Source organism: Balaenoptera musculus, chromosome 13 (genome assembly GCF_009873245.2).
Source record: "Balaenoptera musculus isolate JJ_BM4_2016_0621 chromosome 13, mBalMus1.pri.v3, whole genome shotgun sequence".
NCBI lineage: Eukaryota > Metazoa > Chordata > Mammalia > Artiodactyla > Balaenopteridae > Balaenoptera > Balaenoptera musculus.
Genome location: NC_045797.1, coordinates 60,563,176 through 60,583,777, shown reverse-complemented (window position 1 = coordinate 60,583,777; position 20,602 = coordinate 60,563,176). Strand labels below are relative to the sequence as shown.

Genomic DNA, 20,602 nt, shown 5'->3' with positions numbered 1-20,602 from the left:
AAAAGCCTGGGTTCGAAGAACAGCAGAAAATAGCCAAGGCAGAAATAAACATACTTTATAAATAGATGAGTGAAAAGGGGTTATGTATGCAAGAAACAAGGAGATTGGAAAACAGTCTGGCAGTTCCTTAAGAAGTTGAACACAGAGTTCCCATTGAGCCAGCAATTCCACTCCTAGGTATACACTCAAGCTAAATGAAAATACAGGGTACTGCAAACACTTGTACACAACTGTTTACAGCAGCATTATTTGTAATAGGCAAAAAGTGAAAACAACCCAAACGCCCATCAACTAATGAATGGATAAACAAAATATAATATAAATAGAACGGAACAGTATTCAGCCATTAAAAGGGATGCAGTACTGATGTATGCTACCACATGGATGAACCTTAAAAATGTTAAGAAGCCAGTCACAAAGGAACACATAGTGTATGATTTCATTTACATGAAATGTTCATAATAGGAGAATTGATAGAGACAGAAAGCAGATCAGTAATAGTGTAAGGCTGGGGGGAAGCAGAGAGCTTGTGGGGCGACAGCTAAAGGGTACCAGATTTCTTTTGGGGTAATGAAAATGTTCACAACTGATTGTGGTGATGGTTATAGTACATTGTGAACATACTAAAAACTATTGAATTATACATTTAAAATGGGCAAATTGTATGGTATGTGAATTGTATCTCGATAAGTGTTACCAAAAAAACTCTAAAAAACAAGGAGAATAACTTTGGAAAAGCAGGTGTAAAATACAAAAAACCCTTGCAGAAATAAAAGTCAGTAAGAAAATAGGTGAGAACGCACCTATCTGAGGTCTAAAGACTAAATGAGGAAGGCAAGGCTGTATTAGCTGCCAATCAGTGAGGGTATGAGAGAGAATAAGTAGGAGGTAGCAGAAGATGAATAGGTATGCCTTTGGAATGTTCAGAAAGGTTCAGTCTATATTACACTGTGTGGTAAAACTTGGTGTTTGAAGTGTGCTAAACACTGTGGCAAACATTCATGTCATCAATTATCTATTTGACTGGTAAAATTCCCACTGCATGAGAGATTGGCATAACTATAATTATGACTAATTCATTTTTGTATGCCCTGCAGCACTTAGCTTGATGCCTTATACACGGTAGGAACTCAATAAATATTTGATGAATGAAACTAACCATCAGAGCCAGACTCAAGGCTCTGTAATTACAAAGCATAAGTGAGGCCAAATTTTAGCCATTAAAAAAACCCAGAACATTATTCCACATTTGAAACATTTTAATGAATGTTTAAATGAGTTTTAATTTAGTTAACTAAAATATACACAAGTATAATTTAGTAATCTAATATGAAAGTAAAAAGATCTATCTGAAAGGTAAGGACTTTCTGAGAAATGCTAAGAAAATGTAACTTTATTCTTAATAGATACACCACAAAACCGACACTTTACATTATTTTGGTTACTTCAAAATTTAAATTCAGCTTGCTTTTCAATTAATTTTTTTTTATAACAGATGCTGAATATGACCTATTTTTTCCCCTGACAATATCAATAGGCCGCTCAACTACATGATACAATTTTTTTGCATTTAATTTAAAAGACTATGGCTCAGTGTTTAAAAAATAAATTAATAAAAGAGAAACATTATTAGGAAAAAAATGAAAGCACATTCACCACATAATAAAAAAAAAAATCATTCCTTCAAAATCAGAAACCAGTGTGAGCATTATTTCACTTACCCTACTTGGAAGCATATAATTCCTATATACAAATAAAGTAGAACCTATAGACTGGAATGATACAGTGGCTATCAATAATTAGGTGCTAGTGGACAAAATAAACAAAAACGAATGGAACAGCACATTAAAGGAAACTTGTTTTTAGCTTAATTGTTGGTGCAGAATGCACGGCCGGGGCCGGCTGCCTGGCGGCTGCTTTAGCTTTGCTGGCTTGGCTCGCTCGAACAGCAGTTTCCAAACGCACTTTCAGCTCGGGAGCCGCTCCCATTACTGTCTTGAAAGCATGTGGATACAGAGGTCCAATATGCATTAAATTCTGGAGTGCAAACTCATGAAGATCTTTGGAAGCTGTGCTTGCTGAGGCAAAAGAATTTTCATCCAGCAGGTAAGAGATCAAAGTGGGAACTAAAAGAGCAAGTAATTGGACTCCTGCAAATAACAAAGATAAAGTCTGAAGATGATCACAAGTCTGAAAATTACAATAAACCTTTATTTAAAAACTAGGCAATTACTATGGTAGTCTGAATTATAATAAAATAGAAATAAATGTGCACGATCTAATTTTAGACCTCAATAATTATTCATAATTAATATTGAATACTTACTAACTGTCCAAGCCATGTTAGGGGAGGAAATCAGGTTTGATTTCCTGTTAAGATTATATATTTTTCATTTATATTAATTTGTTTTATTAAAAAAATACTGGCTAAAAGGTTAAAAAGGAATGAACACTTTATAATTGTCATCTGGTAAAATGTATTTTGAGAATAAAATTATGAAAATTTTAAGGGTATTCCAGAATAGGGAGGTTGGAGATTAGAGGGAATCGGGAACAGAAACCTGAAGCATTCATTAGGAGGATACTATCAAAGGAATGAGTGAATGTATACATTAATGTGATGGCAACCATCTCCCTTCGGTTTTTGCATGGCACTTAGACTCAGATTTAGTTTTAATTTTTAAAAAATGACAATTGCAGGGCTTCCCTGGTGGCGCAGTGGTTGAGAATCTGCCTGCCAATGCAGGCGACACGGGTTCGAGCCCTGGTCTGGGAAGATCCCACATGCCACGGAGCAACTGGGCCCGTGAGCCACAACTACTGAGCCTGCGCGTCTGGAGCCTGTGCTCCGCAACAAAAGAGGCCGCGATAGTGAGAGGCCCGCGCACGGGGATGAAGAGTGGCCCCCGCTCGCCGATAGTGAGAGGCCCGCGCACGGGGATGAAGAGTGGCCCCCGCTCGCCGCAATTAAAGGAAGCCCTCGCACAGAAACGAAGACCCAACACAGCCATAAATAAATAAATAAATTAATTTAAAAAAAAAAAAAAATGACAATTGCTTATTCTGCCTCTTAGAAGTCTTGCTATAGTACAAAACATCTGTTATCTGAGTGAAGCAGTCCCTTAAAAAATGAAGAAATCGTGATGGTGCTTACTGTTGATGTAATTCACTAATACTAAATACTAGAAATTGGTTGGAGAATTGAAGCTACACTGCTTTGGTTATTTCATACCTTAAATTAATTGACTCTTAAATGGAAAATTAAAGGGTTATTTATTTAATGAACCTTGTTGAAGTCTAATTAACTATTAAACTATATTTAATTTCATGAATAATACATAAATATATTCTGCTGTTAAAAGAATTCAAACAATAGAGAATTATTTGAAAAAGTATAAGACCCTCTTCCCTAACTAAATTAGGGCACCTGTTCAGGAACTGATCTCTAGAGTCAACTCAACTCAAACATATTTAAATACTGACTATGCAAAAGTCAATAAGCTCAGTGTTAAGATTACAAAATGAATAAGATTTAGTCCCCATGTTTATGGAGTTACAGTGAGTAAAATAAACATAAAGATAAAATTATGTTGAGTTACCAAACATGGGCCATGATGTCAGTCATAACATTTCTACCCAAATAATCTGTTACTATCTAGTTTCAACTAAACTTATCAACTCTTCCCAAACAGCTCTTCTTCCTGACCTTTCCAGTTTTAACGTTGCTTCCATGCTTCTTCCAAGTAACACAGTAATATTTGGCTCTTCTCTTTCTCTTGTCCCCATAACCAGTTACTCGTCAAGTCAGAGCAACATTTTTCATAATCGCTTCTGTATTCTTCTCTTCCACTGTAATAGTTCTGGATTATTATTTTATAGGTAAGCTATCAGCAGTAGCTTTTAAAAAATCTCCACTACCTTTCCAATTTTGTGTGAAACTCTTTCAAGAGAAGAGGAAAAATTTTATGATAGTAAAAACTGATGTAATTTTTATCTGGAGAGTAATCTAGCAATACATATTAAAAGCCTTAGAATGTGCATTCCTTTTGTCCCAATAATGTCACTTAAAAAAATTTACCTGATAGAAATAATTAAAAAATGTGTGCAAAGATACCTGTACAGGAATACTCATCTCAGACTTCCCTGGTGGCACAGTGGTTAAGGATCTGCCTGCCAATGCAGGGGACATGGGTTCGAGCCCTGGTCCGGGAAGATCCACATGCCGCTGAGCAACTAAGCCCGTGAGCCACAACTACTGAGTCTGCGTGCCACAACTACTGAAGCCCGTGCGCCTAGAGCTCATGCTCTGCAACAACAGAAGCCACCACAATAAGCAGCCCGCGCACCGCAAGGAAGAGCAGCCCCTGCTAGCCGCAACTAGAGAAAGCCCGTGCTCAGCAACGAAGACCCAACACAGCCAAAAATAAATAAAATAAAATAAATTTATATAAAAAGAAAGAATACTTATCTCAGTTATTTATGACCTTGAAAAACTGGAAACAGCTTAACATTCAATCATAAGGTACTAGTTTAAAAAGTACAGTCTTTCTGTAATAATTGTCATATTTTTTAAGATAAATTTTAGATTGTGATGAAATTAAGATTTAGCAGGGAATAAAGAGGAGTAAGTTTTAAGCTGCATACATCTCTGGTTAAATGGATGTATGTGGTAGTTCTTCATTAAATTAAAAAACAATAATTTAAAAATTTCAAATTTTGAGGTATTTTAATAATGATGTTTGGCATCATTAGTGCTAATCTGGTCCTATTTGTCCTATTTGTTAAAAAGCTTTGACACCTCTATTATGAACACCAAAATATATTATTTTTAAAAATCTATTAGGCAGGTATATTTTCCCTGGTTCTTAAAGAGTACATTCCTAGAAAATAAAACAATCCGTGGGTTCAAATGCCATCGGTAATTTAACCTCTTGCTCTTAAAAAATAAACATAAATCAACTCAATTTTGTTAGCATCATGAGCAAAGACATTAATCTTTCAGACAGTAACCACCCTTAGTAAACTTACTGTTGCAATGGCCTGTGTCAAATAGCAAAGAAGATTTATATATAATACAAATCTTCGTTTTAGAATAGTGGCTCTTTAGAGAAAAATACTTACTGTTATGTTCTTCCCCAAGAGCAACCAATGTTTCAAGAACTTTGATTCCTTCTTGAACAGCTAAAAGTTCTGTATTACTGGCTGGTCTGTTTCTCTCAACAGCTTTTAGCTTTTCAACCACTATTGGAGCTAATGAATGGATGTAGGGGGTTGAAAGGGCACGATTGGAATGCTGAAAGACTGAGAGGAGAAGCTGGTAACATTTGGCTTGAACCTACACAAGAAAATCATTTTATTAATTTACATGTGTGACAGTTCTTATCTGCTCTACAATCACACTGCATCTTAATATATACTGAAAACAAGCAATAATGCAGGATGAAAATAAAAATGTGGGAAGAATTAATGCCATTTCTACTTACAGAAATGGAGTAATAAAACTTCCAACATGCTAACTAAATAAAACTGAAAAGAAATTAAACCAATAAACATTCCTTATATGTTAACTCCCAAATTACCACTGCTAATATAATTTGTGTATTTCTATAGTGTATAAGAAATTAGAGACCAGGAATACTAATTTGTGTTTTTAATTCTTTCTTTAATTTATAAATCTCCCTCCCACTTTAATCTAATATATTTAGTATGGAAGGCTAATATTTGAACGATGTCAAACAAAGCTATAAAAATATATTACTTAGACACCTCAACTCCATTTGGATTCCCTGGAAATGACTGCTTAAACCAATTTAAGTGTTCCAGGCCTAGAAAGTAAGGTCTCAGTGGCTCTACTTTAGATTAGAAAGACTTCATGTTAATAAGAAACAAACAAACAAACAAAAAAAGGAAGGTCCATCAACACATCAACGTACGTGAAAAATATTGAGGGGAAACTGTTTCAGTGCTTTGGTGGAAGAAAAGCTACAAAACATCACTGGACATAAAAAATGCCTGGGGAATATTTTTAAAATACAGATCTGTGGACCACACTTCTGGAGACTCTGGTTTAGGAAGATAGTGGTAGATGTAACTAAATTGCTTTTTTTTCCTGATGTGCAGCAGGTTTGAGAATCATTAGTTTAGACACTAACACTGTAAAACAATAAAACTTATTTTCTAGAAAACAGAGTTTCCAATAGGCCCATTAAAACATGTTATAATATATATTTATCCTTTAATGGTGTCATTATGTAAACAGTGAGAAACAGAACACATAAAGTCTCTACCAATATAGGCCAGGGTTGAGCAAATATTTTAGATACTGGGCAATTTCTGTAGATATAAATAAACATATACATGTCTCTCCTAATGCTTAAACCAGTGATCTTTTCCAGTTTTCTGTTGAAAAGTCATATAGCAAATACTTAAGTTTTCATTTGATGTATCACAAATTTTAATGAATCAATCTGAAATTTTCTTGATAAAGTGGAAGGTTTAACACTATGTTTTAAGTGTAACTTACCCATGGGTCACATGAATTTAATGCGTTTTTAAATCTGTTCATGCAGCCGTTCTGCAGTGACTGGACTCCTATTATTTCACTACCAGCAGACCACAGGAAGAGTGCAATTGCTGTTAGCATGCTTACTTCATCAGGCATAGGCATAGAATCTTCTGAAATATATGAATAATGAAATACTGATACATATAAAAATGAAAGCAATATGCTGTTTCTAAAATGTTTTGAAATTTAATTCTTCTGAAAAAGAATAAATATATGTATATGTATCATTAAATCACTTTGCTGTACACCTGAAACTAATACAACATTGTAAATCAACTAAACTCCAATATAAGACCAAAATTTTAAAAAATCTTTCATTCTTTTTTTTTTTTTTTTTTTTTTAGAAGGGGAAACATTTTCCCTCAGTGTTTCTTTTTTTTTTTTTTTAAACTCTTTTTTTTTTTAAATTTTTACTTATTTATTTATTTATTTATTTATGGCTGTGTTGGGTCTTCGTTTCTGTGCGAGGGCTTTCTCTAGTTGCAGCAAGCGGGGGCCACTCTTCATCGCGGTGCGCGGGCCTCTCACCATCGCGGCCTCTCCTGTTGCGGAGCACACAGGCTCCAGACGCGCAGGCTCAGCAATTGTGGCTCACGGGCCCAGCCGCTCTGCGGCATGTGGGATCTTCCCAGACCAGGGCTCGAACCCGTGTCCCCTGCATTGGCAGGCAGACTCTCAACCACTGCGCCACCAGGGAAGCCCAAATCTTTCATTCTTGAACAATGACCCTCTCTCTCTCTGACTTTTTTTTTTTTATATATACAAATTTATTTATTTATTTATCTTTGGCTGTGTTGGGTCTTCGTTGCTGCACGCAGGCTTCTCATTGTAATAGCTTCTCTTGTTGCAGAGCACGGGCTCTAGGCGCGTGGGCTTCAGTAGTTGTGGCTTGCAGGCTCTAGAGTGCAGGCTCAGTAGTTGTGGCGCACGGGCTTAGTTGCTCCGCGGCATGTGGGATCTTCCCGGACCAGGGATCGAACCCATGCCCCCTGCATTGGCAGGTGGATTCTCAACCACTGCGCCACCAGGGAGGCCCTGTATCAATGTTAAATTGCCTCAATTTGATAATTTTTCAGTGGTTATGTAAGAGACTGTTCTTGTTCTTAGGATATCTGTGAAGTATTTAGGAGTAAAGAGTCATGATGCCTTCAATGTATTCTCAAATGGTTCAGCAAAATTAATAATAATATCAACAATAATAATATGTGGATTATAGAAAAAATAAAACATGCAACAAATGTTAACAACTGGTGAAATCTAGAAGGGTATGCTGAAGTTCACTATATTATTCTTGTAATATTTTAAAAAGTTTGAAATCTATTTCAAAATTGAAGGTTTTAAAAATGAAAAAAAATATTATAGCAATCTTAAGAGTGATTCATTACATCCATGGAGGGGTGTGTGTGTGTGTGTGTGTGTGTGTGTTCACATACATACACTGGCACATTTTTTAAAGTGGAAGTCTCAGAATTTATAATAAGAAATATGATTTCCATAAAGGAAATTCTCTATTACAAAACTCTTCTCGTAAAGCAAGAAATTCTGCTTGCCTTGCTTACATCTACTATAAAAATACACCCATGGCTTTGATCCCTACTTCATACTGACTGTGCCTACTGAGAATTCAGTTCTGGACAGGTTATCATAGGCAAGTTAATTATCTTATCATATACCTTTAAATTCATCTAACATGAATGAACTAGGATAAAATATCAAAACCTTCTCTTATAATTGACAATTTAAAAAATATGATTATTGATTATGGACACCCCCATGAAAACTGAAACAGTATTTATATTTTTAAATGAATTCTTAACTACTTTTTCTTGTTCTATCAATGTACACACATATACATTTACATTCGTATATAATTATGGCATTTAATGTTTCTTTAGTTTGTTAAAAATCTATGCTAAAAAGAAAAATATTAACTCATGATAAAGCTAAATTGTTTTAGTAACATTAATAAAACTAGTTAAAGTTTTCCCTTCCAAATATTAATACTAAAAAAGTTCAGGTGATATAAGTAGTACATGGTTTGTTTAAAATATAACAAGTGTATGGGAAAGAAAATAAAACTTGTAATACTACCATCTAGCGATAGTTTAATTTCTAGGTTTTTGATTAATTCCTTCTGGTCTGGGTTAGTTTTTTTATATATAATTATTTATAAACATGATTTTTAATAGATATAATGGATATATAATCCAAATGAGTATACCATGATATATTTAATATTTTTTCCCACTGCCAGATAGTTATATTTATCACTTTTGTATTTTCAATATTATAAAATAGACTGTGATAAATAACCTTGAACACAAGTTTCTGATCAATAAGGTCAGAGTATGAAAATTTTTTTTTTTAATTATTAGCACCTTTAATTATTATTTATTTATTTTTTTGGCTGTGTTGGGTCTTCGTTTCTGTGCGAGGGCTTCCTCTAGTTGCGGCAAGCGGGGGCCACTCTTCATTGCAGCGCGCGGGCCTCTCACTATCGTGGCCTCTCTTGTAGCGGAGCACAGGCTCCAGACACGCAGGCTCAGTAGTTGTGGCTCACGGGCCCAGTTGCTCCGCGGTATGTGGGATCCTCCCAGACCAGGGCTCGAACCCGAGTCCCCTGCATTAGCAGGCAGGTTCTCAACCACTGCGCCACCAGGGAAGCCCCAGAGTATGAATTCTTAAAGGCTCTGTGTATATTTTGCAGAATTGATTCCCTGAAAGTTTAAACTGTATTAATTCCCTTCAACAAAGTATGAAAATGTTCTCCTGGTATCAATTCCACCTGTACATACTCACAATTTTTTAAAATCAGTTTTACAGGTAAAAATTTATATTACTTTGTTTTTGTTTGTATTTCTTTGCTTATATAATAATGTGGCTAACTTTTTTATATACTTGGTGGGCATCTCTATTTCCTTTTTAATAATGTGTGCTCTTTCCTTCTTTCTTAAAAGACTTCTTTGTACATTAATGATATTAACACTGACATAAATATTATTTTCAGTTTTTGATCTGTCTTTTTTTTAGGTATCTTTTATTTTTTTAATTTTTTTCTTCCAGTTTTTTTTTTTTTAATTTTTTATTTATTTATTTATTTTTGGCTGTGTTGGGTCTTCGTTTCTGTGTGAGGGCTTTCTCCAGTTGCGGCAAGTGGGGGCCACTCTTCATCGCGGTGCGCAGGCCTCTCACTGTTGCGGCCTCTCTTGTTGCGGAGCACAGGCTCCAGACGCGCAGGCTCAGTAGTTGTGGCTCACGGGCCTAGTTGCTCCGCGGCATGTGGGATCTTCCCAGACCAGGGCTCGAACCCGTGTCCCCTGCATCGGCAGGCAGATTCTCAACCACTGCGCCACCAAGGAAGCCCCTCTTCCAGTTTTATTGCGATACAATTGACACACAGTACTATATAAGTTTAAGGTGCACAGTATAATGATCTGACTTACATACATCATGAAATGATCATCACAAGTTTAGCGAACATCCATCATCTCATATAGATACAAAATTAAAGAAACAGGAAAAAATTCTTTTTCCTTCTGATAAGAATTTTTAGGATTTATCAACCATTTTTTAATGCTATCATTTTTGACAGGTAGACGTTAAATTCTATAGTCCAATACACTGATATTTTCCTCTATGATATTTACCATTCACTTACACTTACATAGTCCTTTGTCATTCTGACATAAAGGAGTCACCTATATTTTCTTTGTTTACCTATTTTAAAAATTTTACATTATCATTCTAACTTACCTCATATTTACTTAGAGTCATGATATAAGGAGAGGGCCTAACTGGAACTGATATCTGAAATGGCTAATTGACACAAACCATTTGAAGAATAATGAATGTGCCCTTATCATGTATTATATTCTCATGTGGATGAATGTCTGTTTTAAAACAATCTCTTCTGTTTCATTGCCCTATCTGTTCGTTCTTGGGCCCACTCCACAGTTTTAGATAGTGTGGAAATGTTTTAGTAGGCAATATGGCAAATCTTTAATTATTATTCTGTTTTCAATCCTTTCACATTTACCACAGAAATAAAATGAAAGAAAAAGTCAAACACAGAAGAAAAATGGACAAAAATGTGAATAAGCATTTTCCCCCAAATTAGACACAAACATGAAAAATGCTTATACTCAGTAGGAAAATGAAAAATGCCAATTAAAACAGTAAGATAGTACGTTTTACTTATCAGATAATGAAATTTAAACGTCTGAAATACCATGTATTGGTGGGGATCATGCACTGCTGGTAGAAGTGCAAATTCATACAGCTACTTTGGAGAGCAATGTGGCAATGTCTGATAAAATTTAAATGTGTCGTCAATTCCACTTATAGGCGTATGCCCTAGAAAATCTCATAGCACATGTGCATAAGGAATTTATAAGGATGTTCACTGAGACAATTTTTATAATTGGGAAAAATCAGAAATGACAAAAATATCCATTGTTAGGGGAATGAATAATAATTGATAAATATAAGTGATGGGCAACTATATAGGAGTTCAAAACAATGTATAAGAGTTTTAGGGGCTTCCCTGGTGGCGCAGTGGTTGGGAGTCTGCCTGCCAGTGCGGGGGACACGGGTTCGAGCCCTGGTCTGGGAGGATCCCGCATGCCGCGGAGCAACTGGGCCCGTGAGCCACAATTGCTGAGCCTGCGCGTCTGGAGCCTGTGCTCCGCAACAGGAGAGGCCGCGATGGTGAGAGGCCCGCGCACCGCGATGAAGAGTGGCCCCCACTTGCCGCGATTGGAGAGAGCCCTCGCACAGAGACGAAGACCCAACACAGCCATAAATTAATTAATTAATTAATTTTAAAAAAAAAAAGAGTTTTATATGCACACGTCCTTTCTTTTCGGGGAAACCTCCCAAAATGTATATAAGTGCTAAGACAAGGGCATTCAGAGTCAATATCCAGAATGGGGAACTAAAAGTTCACATCTGAAAGATGGGACGAAAATACTTCTCTGAGTTGATTCTGATGAGCTCATTCAATTAGTTATTAGGGAACAGATATCCTAATAAACTTTTAAAAATTTAAAACTGATTAGATTACCTGGTTGAGAATATTCTAGGATGCATGCGAGAGTGCTACGAATTAGAGCTGTCCACTGTTTTTGAGTATCCTCAGTTTTGGCCATTGAAAGTGTCACAATACTTTTGATCCCTTGAAGAGCTGCACTGACTGGTGGAGGAACCTGATTATCTGCAGACTTTATCGCTGTGTCTTTCAATATTCTTGCAATTAAAAACAGAATCGTGGGCAGGATTGTCATACATCCTGAAATAAAAACAAATCAGATTGCCTCATAATTAATAGTTCCCATATTATAGTTATTTCAATTGTTTATATTTTTTATGGTTTAATATTATTTCTTTTCCTTGTATTTATACAAAATTTACTGCATTACTATTACTATAATTCAATGTTTGAAAAAAAAAAGAAAGTCACAAGTTATTTCAAAAGAAATATTTTCCTTCTTTTCCCAGCTTGCCTTGTTTTTATTACTTCTAGTATTTCACCTATTTAATAATCATGCCCTTCATAATGAAAATAAGGAAGAAAGGTAGAAAAACAGAAGGAAAACACTACCAAATACTCTGAGAAGTACCTGAGAAACTTGGTGAATCATGTAGCAATTCCAAGACAAGTAATCAATCTCATTGTACTAAGTGAACCTTAGTACTAAGTCAGTCAATGTAGTAACCAAGTCAGGAAACTGATAAGAAGACTACACAGGTAAGCCAAAAAGAGATGAAAGAATCCTAGGATTTGTAGCTGAAAGAACTTTAAGGTAATCAAATCAACCACCCACTTAATGAAAGACTCCCTTCACCGCTCTGACATGCAGCCACTGTAGTCTGCCTACAGAACTTCAATGATGGAGAATTCATTGTTTTCATATCTGTAGGCTTGTGTTGAACTGAAATTTACCTTTATATATCCTGATACCATCTCTACCTTCTAGATACAACAGAGGGAAAGTCTACTTTTCCATCCACTAGTTCTTCAGGTGTCTGCAGACAGCTATTATCTTTTTCAGCTGTAATTCTTTTAGTTGCTCCTTCAAGTTGGTTGTCACTCTCCTCTGACATTTGTTAGTTTGTCAGCGTTGCTCAAGAGTAGCGACCAGATCAGAAAATAAAGGGTTTAGTAATTCCACTTTATGTCTATCTGCTAACATTCGATGTCTTCCCTCAAACTGTGGTTCTACCTCTTTGCTGAAGTTTGTTTGACATGTATCTGAAAAGAGTATCCTGGGTTTTTGACTTCTTAAATCTTTAGTCTTTCTTTATAGGCTCCTAAAGGTAAACAAACCCTTAAAAAAACCCCTACTTCTCCTTTAAGATTTAAGAGGAAAATAAATCATAATAGCACTTAAAATCAAAGGCAACCTCATCTCTAATACAGTATAACACATTTCCAAATAGTGATCAATACCGTACCAGCAGGTGAACAAAGGGATGGTAAGTCAGAGAGTATGGTAACTGTGGCTGCCACCAAACGAGCACTTTCTTCTGACAGACGAGTTTTAGTGGCTACGTGACTTGGAGAGTCCGACATCTTGGTACTGAGATGCGGCATATGCCGCACTAAAATGAACATCAACAGCTCCATAGTTGCAAACACAAGAGATTTTCCAGGAATAAGACCACCACTGTCACCTCCTTCTCCTAATACAGGACAGGACTCTTTTTCCATATCATCTTCATCTTGGGTAAAAGAAAATTTGGTGAAATTTCCAGCAAACAAAATAAAAAATAGTAGATGAAACAACACAATAAGCATACTTAATAAATTCTTTCGAAGAATTTACAACTAAATGTTTAACTGATGCCCTATGTCCTTCTCAGAGTAATTCTCTGCCTGACTAGAATTCTGTTTATTTACCTCTCCTTAAAAGTAATGGACAATTCATTTTTTACTTCGAAAATTTTATTAGGTATTTTTATTAGGAATGTATTTCATAACAGGAGTAACACATATGTTAGGCTGAAACGTGTGAAGTTGACCCTTTTGAAGGTGAAAGATAGCTGAATATGAGCAATTCCATTTGCGTCATGCTAAGGAAAGCAAAATCAATTGCAAAGCTTCTAAATGTATGGTTAAATTTTTTAATTAACAACTTCCTGGCATCAATATTTTAAAAATTACAGTACAAATAAATCTACTTCAATGTTAGTGTAATTTCTAGTGCTTACTTAGTGTGTTTCTTTTTTCTTGCAAATAATCCTGAGCAGCTCTTACTATCTGTTGCACAACTCCAGTCACCAGCAGCTGGACGGATGGTGGGTTCCAGGTCAGTAGGAGGCGGTGTAAAACACTCAGCAACTCAACACCAATCAGCTATTATAAATTAATACAGAGAAATTAATTTTAATTTCAAAGGATACATTTATATTATTAAATCTAAGAAAATATACATGTAAAAATAAATAAATTTGGTAGCTAAAATTAATATATTGGACTATGTAGCAAATATTATAACAATCTTGAAAAAGGGTCATATTTTATCTGAACATATTTTCAGTCAAAAATTACATTATGTATTTAAGTAATTTTTCCATTTAAAAATGGTCATTCTCCTATTTCTTTTCTCTTTAGGACTAAACAATATTGCTAGCATCCAGTGCCACTAAAATTTATGATTTCCAACCTAAGTACCAAGAGTAGTCTACCAGAAATTCTGGCATTCTGGTGAGTCCCTCTCAGATTCATCTCAGAACTATTACAAACTTCTACCGCTTACCACTCACTTTAAAAAGCCTCTTACAATCTTCCACATCAAACCCATCCAATGAACCCACCTCAAATTTCAGAGGGAGAAAAAAATTTAATTGCAACCAAAGCCACTTTTACCTCTTTCCTTAAGATCAAGTGTCCAGCCCTTGTCCAAGACTGATTAATCTTTCCTCAAATGCCTGCTACCCCATCCTGTTTGACTTCCCAAGGATTCTCCAAGGACATCAATCATACCCCGTATGTTGTCAACCTCGCTCTCTAGCTAAGCTCCTCTTCCCCAGGATAAGTATCTGCTCAAGTCTTTCCTATCTAATTTCCCCCCAACACCTCAAAAAACCTCTCAGAGCCTTCCATCTGCCCCCATGTTCTCTTCTGTCTCTGTCTTGTTTCTTCCTTTCCCAGACCGAATGCTGCCACTTCCTTCACTCTCTCATTTACTCCTCAATCTTCTATAATCTGGCTTGATCCACCTGAGAAAACGCTATGCCTGAGGTCACCAATAACCTCCATGGGACTCTTTTCTGTCCTTATTTACTGGATTCTGTCCCTTTTGAGACTGTTGTCTGTCCTTGAAACTCCCTCATCTTTGATAATTCTGTTGTTTTTTTTTTTTAAACTGGCATCTGGTCTTTAGTCAGTATCAGAGCACCAACAACATGCTAAGTCCTATGCCCCGTGCTGTGGATTTAGTGGTGATTAACTCAGACTTGGATTCTGGATTCTTTTGGTTCTCCTCCTTCCTCTCTAGTTGTTCCACTGCTGATTTATTTCCTTCATCTCAATCCTTATTTGCTATTTATCCCTAAGGTTCCAGTCTTGGCCCTCTTTCCTTCTTCCTTTATTCAGTTTTCGGAGGCCAGTGGACTCATTATGTCTCTGGAATTATGAAAATGGCCTCATAATTGACCTCCCTCCTCCCTTTTCATGTCTTAAAAATCAACCACTACAAGATTGATGGGGTGATCAAATTTATGTCTGTTGTATTTCTGGAATACACATTTAACCATGTCATTCAATCTACTATATTTACACTCAGTTATTTTGGTTTTAACATAATATGTCACACACCTTCATTCATAGATTAAATTTTATTGGTTTGACCATTTGAAAACAACCCTCAAGTTTCCTGCAGTAATCTGTAGTTTAGCTGAGGCACAGCTTCAGGCTACAAGGCTGGGGTACAAGAAGAGTTCATCAGTGAGTGAAGCTTGTAATCACACAGCACATGCTTTGTTTTGTTTCATTTGGGGTTTTTTTTCGAGCAGCACTATGTGCAAAACTAATTTTGATATAATACAATAATGAGAACTTTGCTTTTTATCTGTTTGTGTTTTATGGAAAATTATCCCAAGTGATACCATTTGGTAGTATGGTGTTCAAAGAAATGGTTATTACGAAAATAAAATTCCTAATTAAAAAGAATAACAAATCCAGTGGTAACTTGGTTCTGTAACATGAATAAAATCCTCTAAATACTCCATACATAAATTAGAAAAAGCAATTCATTAAACTTTTTAAATAAGTACTTGAGTCAGCGCATAAAAATTTCATTAAATGAGAGATAAAACTTAATCATTTAAAAGTGACATAATTTATTTAATAGCCTTATGAATCACTTCAGCCCTTTATTAGTAGAATCATTAACTGGGACTGAAGCCATCCTTATTTATTTATTTAATTTTATTTATTTTTTTGGCTGCACTGGGTCTTCATTGCTGCGTGTGGGCTTTCTCTAGTTACTGTGAGCAGGGGCTACTTTTTGTTGCAGCGCACAGGCTTCTCATTGCAGTGGCTTCTCTTGTTGCGGAGCATGGGCTCTAGGCGTGCGGCAGGCTTCGGTAGTTGTGGCACGCAGGCTCAGTAGCTGTGGCTCATGGGCTCTAGAGTGCAGGCTCAGTAGTTGTGGAGCATGGGCTTAGTTGCTCCACGGCATATGGGATCTTCCCAGACCAGGGATCGAACCCGTGTTCCCCACACTGGCAGGAGGATTCTTAACCACTGTGCCACCAGGGAAGTCCCTGAAGACATCCTTTAAATTTTTAGTTTTACTTGACTGCTGATGAACTGATCAAAGAAGGTACAGTGACAATCTGTAGTCTAGCTGTGCCTGGTCATCCAACTTTCAATATAGGGTCTTAGATGAAGCCAAAATCCTGAATGCTTATTATATAATACTTATTTCATATGTGAGAAAATTATCTTAAGATAAATACGATGAACACAAAGCATAAATTATCTATCATAGAAATATACTGTACCTGATCTTCTGCAATATGGATTCGGGCATAAGGAGAATCTAGTAAGGTGTGTAAGGCCTGTAGACAAGCTGTAACATGTTCAACAGGCTCCTCAGGTCTTGGGGAACAAAGGAACTGTATACTCACGCCTGCAATGTACAAAATAAACACACAGGTTTGTTAATATAAAACACTTTGTTGCTTTGACACCATTTTTCCCCCACTTTCACCTACTTAATTTTGTTTACAGATTACTTTTAACATATATTTATTAATGCCTTAAAGTGAGTTCAAAATGATTGTCAAAATAAGCAGCCAAACTTAACACAGGTTGTAGCTCTGCAAGGAGGCTAATAATCACATTGGAAGGGGATGGGGGAGTTCCAAGGTCACCTTGATTAAGAAGTTATTTAAAGACATTTTAAAATAATACATTAAGAATAAATTTATGAAAATTATAAAATTAATTCTCATTAAATGAGTGACAAATTCTTAAGTGTTAAAAGAGCATCTATAGGGGCTTCCCTGGTGGCGCAGTGGTTGAGAATCCGCCTGCCAATGCGGGGGACACGGGTTCGCGCCCTGGTCTGGGAAGATCCCACATGCCACAGAGCAACTGGGCCCGTGAGCCACAACTACTGAGCCTGCGCGTCTGGAGCCTGTGCTCCGCAACGGGAGAGGCCGCTACAGTGAGAGGCCCACGCACCGCGATGAGGAGTGGCCCCCGCTCGCCGCAACTGGAGAAAGCCCTTGCACAGAAACGAAGACCCAACACAGCCAAAAATAAATAAATAAATAAATTTATTAAAAAAAAAAAAAAAAAAAAGAGCATCTATAAAGCAATCATAAATAAGAATCATTCAAATTTGCTTTAACTTTACATTTTATTATTTCCTTATGGGGCAATTTGTTAAGTGTCAAGTAAAAAGAAAAGCTGTTGAAAAAAAATAGTTTACTTTTTTCCCTTGAAAATTATTCAATATTGCTCTGTGAGTGAACATGACAGAGAATTTTTAAAGAGTAGTTTTTAATAATTAAATTTTTAAATAAAAAATTCAGTTAATTTAGAAACTGTGCTAAAAATCCTCTTTTTACTATCCCTTCTCTGAACTATAACAATTTTTTCCATAGCATTAAAATGAAAGATATGAAGGAGTTCAAAACATGCCACACCAAAATATACCTTCTTGGCTGAAGGCATTTGAGAAATAGCAGATGCAGGCAGGGCTCTCTGTCCTCCTTTCTACCTAAAAGCAGGTCATAAAATTTCTCATGAGAAAGGTGCCCTCTCTGTACCAGGGAGAAAACATTCTTACCACCAGAGACTGGGAGTCGATGTTGAAATAGACCTGTCCAAACAAAACTACTAAAATAAGCCTGATCTTCCATTATTTCCCCCATATATTTTCTCATTACTGTCCCACAACTTACCACGCCTAGCCCAAACCCCTTTGTCTTGTCATACCCTCACAATTTATTCTTGTTTGTGTAAAACTGTATACAATCTTCTGGACCTAACGGCTTCTTCAGGTCTTCTTTTTCCTTCTAAAGACTCCTGTGTACATGTAAAAATATTAAATAAATTTGTATGCTTTCCTCCTGTTAATGTGTCTTATGTCAGTTTTATTCTTAAGCCAGTCACAGATCTTAAGAGGGTAGAAAGAAGTTTTTTCTCCCCTACAGATACACATTTTCAGAAGTGATACATCTTGAAATACATTAACATGGCTCACCTACCTAAAATCAGATGCATTCTGTCTTTGTTAATTTCTGGCAAAGATTTAGAACTAGGCGTTGCTCCTGATGCTTGGTTTAAATTGATGGGTGTAGAACGTTTTTGTAAACCTGATATTGCTGCTGCTTCTGCTGACTCTGAACATGTAAATCCTGTGCTATTTAACCAAAGTGCCACTGCATGGAGAACTGGGGCCCAGGAATTCCGATAGTGAAGTCTAGCTGTATCAATAGTCTCAGGAGTATAAAATGCTCCACCTATAAAGCAATCAAAAACATTACTTCTATTATACTCATTTATGAACAACTACCTTAAAAAAAAACCGTTACATACTATCTTAGTCCATTTGGGCTGGTATAAGAAAATACCACAGACTGGGTGGATTATAAACTACAGAAATTTATTTCTCATAGTTCTGGAGGCTGGAGGTCCGAGATCAGGGTGCCAGCATGGTCGGGTGAGGGCCCTCTTCCTGATTCATAGCCAGTGCCTTCTTGCTGTGTCCTCACAAGGTGGAAGGGGCCAGGGAGCTCTGTGGGTTCTCTTTTACAAGGGGACTACTTCCACTCCTAGGAGCTCCACCCTCATGACCTAAGCACCTCCCAAAGGTCTCACCTCCTAATTCCATCACAACAGGGATTAGGTTTCAACATATGAATTTTGAGGTGACACAAATATTCAGATCATAGCACATATAAAAGAGCAATTTGGCAAAGAGATTCTCGTACAGCGTTATCAAAACTAACGTCTTTCCTGCAGCTGCTGACCTGGAGTGCCTGTCACTTCCTCGCTGATGCTAGGGTTTCCAGCCTTTTCGCTGCAAATGCTGATGCCTGTGAATTCCCTCTACCTTTCCCTACCCGTGGTCCTCTTCCTCAGGCTTCCTCTTCACTGTTGCCAGCAACTCTTAAAACCCTCATCACCTTCCCTTTCTCTCATAGCCAGGGAACTCTGTCTCTTCTTTCTTTTTTACTCTTCTGCAAATTCTTCCCCTCCTCCTGCTTTCTCTATCAAACTGAGGACTGCCACATCTGTCCCTGCATACACACACTGACCAACACAGCAATATACTTCATCATGGTTATGCATAATGACTTGTTATGCACAGTTATTTAGAGTAACCTAGCTCGTACAGTTATTACTGTAACAGTGAGAACATTTTTGCTTGGTCTAACAAGTTTAATGCCATATATGGATTCACAAATTCAGTATGGAGAACATGCTCTAAATGAGAGAATGTCAAGTTTAAGTCCACAGAAATTTTACATGTTATTATTACTATTGTTGCTAGTCTCCACCAATTCCATTTTGTTTAATTACTACTTTGAACTCTATTAAAAGCAAAACTCTAAATGCAGTACTTACCATCTGGGGGTAGCTGACTAGCAAATTCAGCTGGTAAAGTTAAAAGCGCATAGTCTTTTAATGCTGCCAACCACAGGCGACTGAGTGTTGGCAGTTCAGGTTGTACGAGTGTTATTAAACTGTCTGGTGGTAGTTCATCTATGGTACTGTAATCATCATCATCATCATCAGTATTTTTAATTGCTCTTTTTGGTTTTGACTCTGCTTCTTTTTTAATATTCATGGCAACCACATATACCTAGTAAGATATACAGGAGGACAAAATAACAGGCACAATATTAAGAAATGACATATTCTAAGTTGTTATTATACAGCTGAATCATCGAAAGTGAGTACAGATACTAGAAAGTATACAACTTTGGGATTTCTGGATAATGTCAAAAGAATAATTCCACCTGCTTTGGAGGCAATCGTTTTTTTTTATAGAGCTGACTTCTGACTATTGCTCTCACAGCATATTCCTTGAGTAGGGTTCTCTGAATTTTTTCTGGCTTCTCTTGTTCTACTTTACAAAGCCCCCCCCTTTATATGTGGTTTTCTTTCTTTTTTTTTCTTTTTGCCATAGTGTATAACTTCCTGTTTGTTACCTTTGCTTTCATAGATTTATTAGACACAATTAGACAGCAGTCAAAGAAAAAAGCTGAGGGGAGGGGGGGGAAGGGCACAGAAAGGATTTCCATAAATATCCTTCAAAACCCCTTCTTATATAGTCCTTAAGTGATATTTAGCAATCTAGTCCTTGCAACAGATGGCTGAGCCAAGAATAATATAATTTACTGGCCAAATATATTATCTGTATCTTTTCTCTCCACTTTATAAACCAAAAAGATGTATAATCACAACTTCCTAGAATATAATCTTAAAGATTTTTCTTTGCTGAAGTTATTTTTGTTTGTTTTCTTTTGTTTTTGTACATACATTTTGGCTTTGGCAACTGGCACGTAGCTGAA

General features: G+C 36.5%; 1 protein-coding gene across 4 annotated transcripts in view; it reads right to left on the bottom strand.

The window, feature by feature from the left end:
* Window positions 1–720: 720 nt before the first annotated feature.
* The window catches only part of HEATR5B (HEAT repeat containing 5B), a 91,765-nt gene continuing 71,883 nt past the window's right edge, over window positions 721–20,602 (bottom strand). For all 4 annotated transcript variants that reach the window (XM_036872754.1, XM_036872756.1, XM_036872753.1 and 1 more), the window contains 9 exons: window positions 19,653–19,890; window positions 18,290–18,544; window positions 16,574–16,701; window positions 13,775–13,919; window positions 13,019–13,285; window positions 11,628–11,852; window positions 6,524–6,675; window positions 5,122–5,335; window positions 721–2,150 (listed from right to left, as the gene is read on the bottom strand). In XM_036872754.1, the coding sequence (XP_036728649.1) occupies window positions 1,846–2,150; window positions 5,122–5,335; window positions 6,524–6,675; window positions 11,628–11,852; window positions 13,019–13,285; window positions 13,775–13,919; window positions 16,574–16,701; window positions 18,290–18,544; window positions 19,653–19,890 (1,929 nt within the window). In that variant the 3' untranslated portion in view covers window positions 721–1,845. The remainder of the gene's footprint in view (window positions 2,151–5,121; window positions 5,336–6,523; window positions 6,676–11,627; window positions 11,853–13,018; window positions 13,286–13,774; window positions 13,920–16,573; window positions 16,702–18,289; window positions 18,545–19,652; window positions 19,891–20,602) is intronic.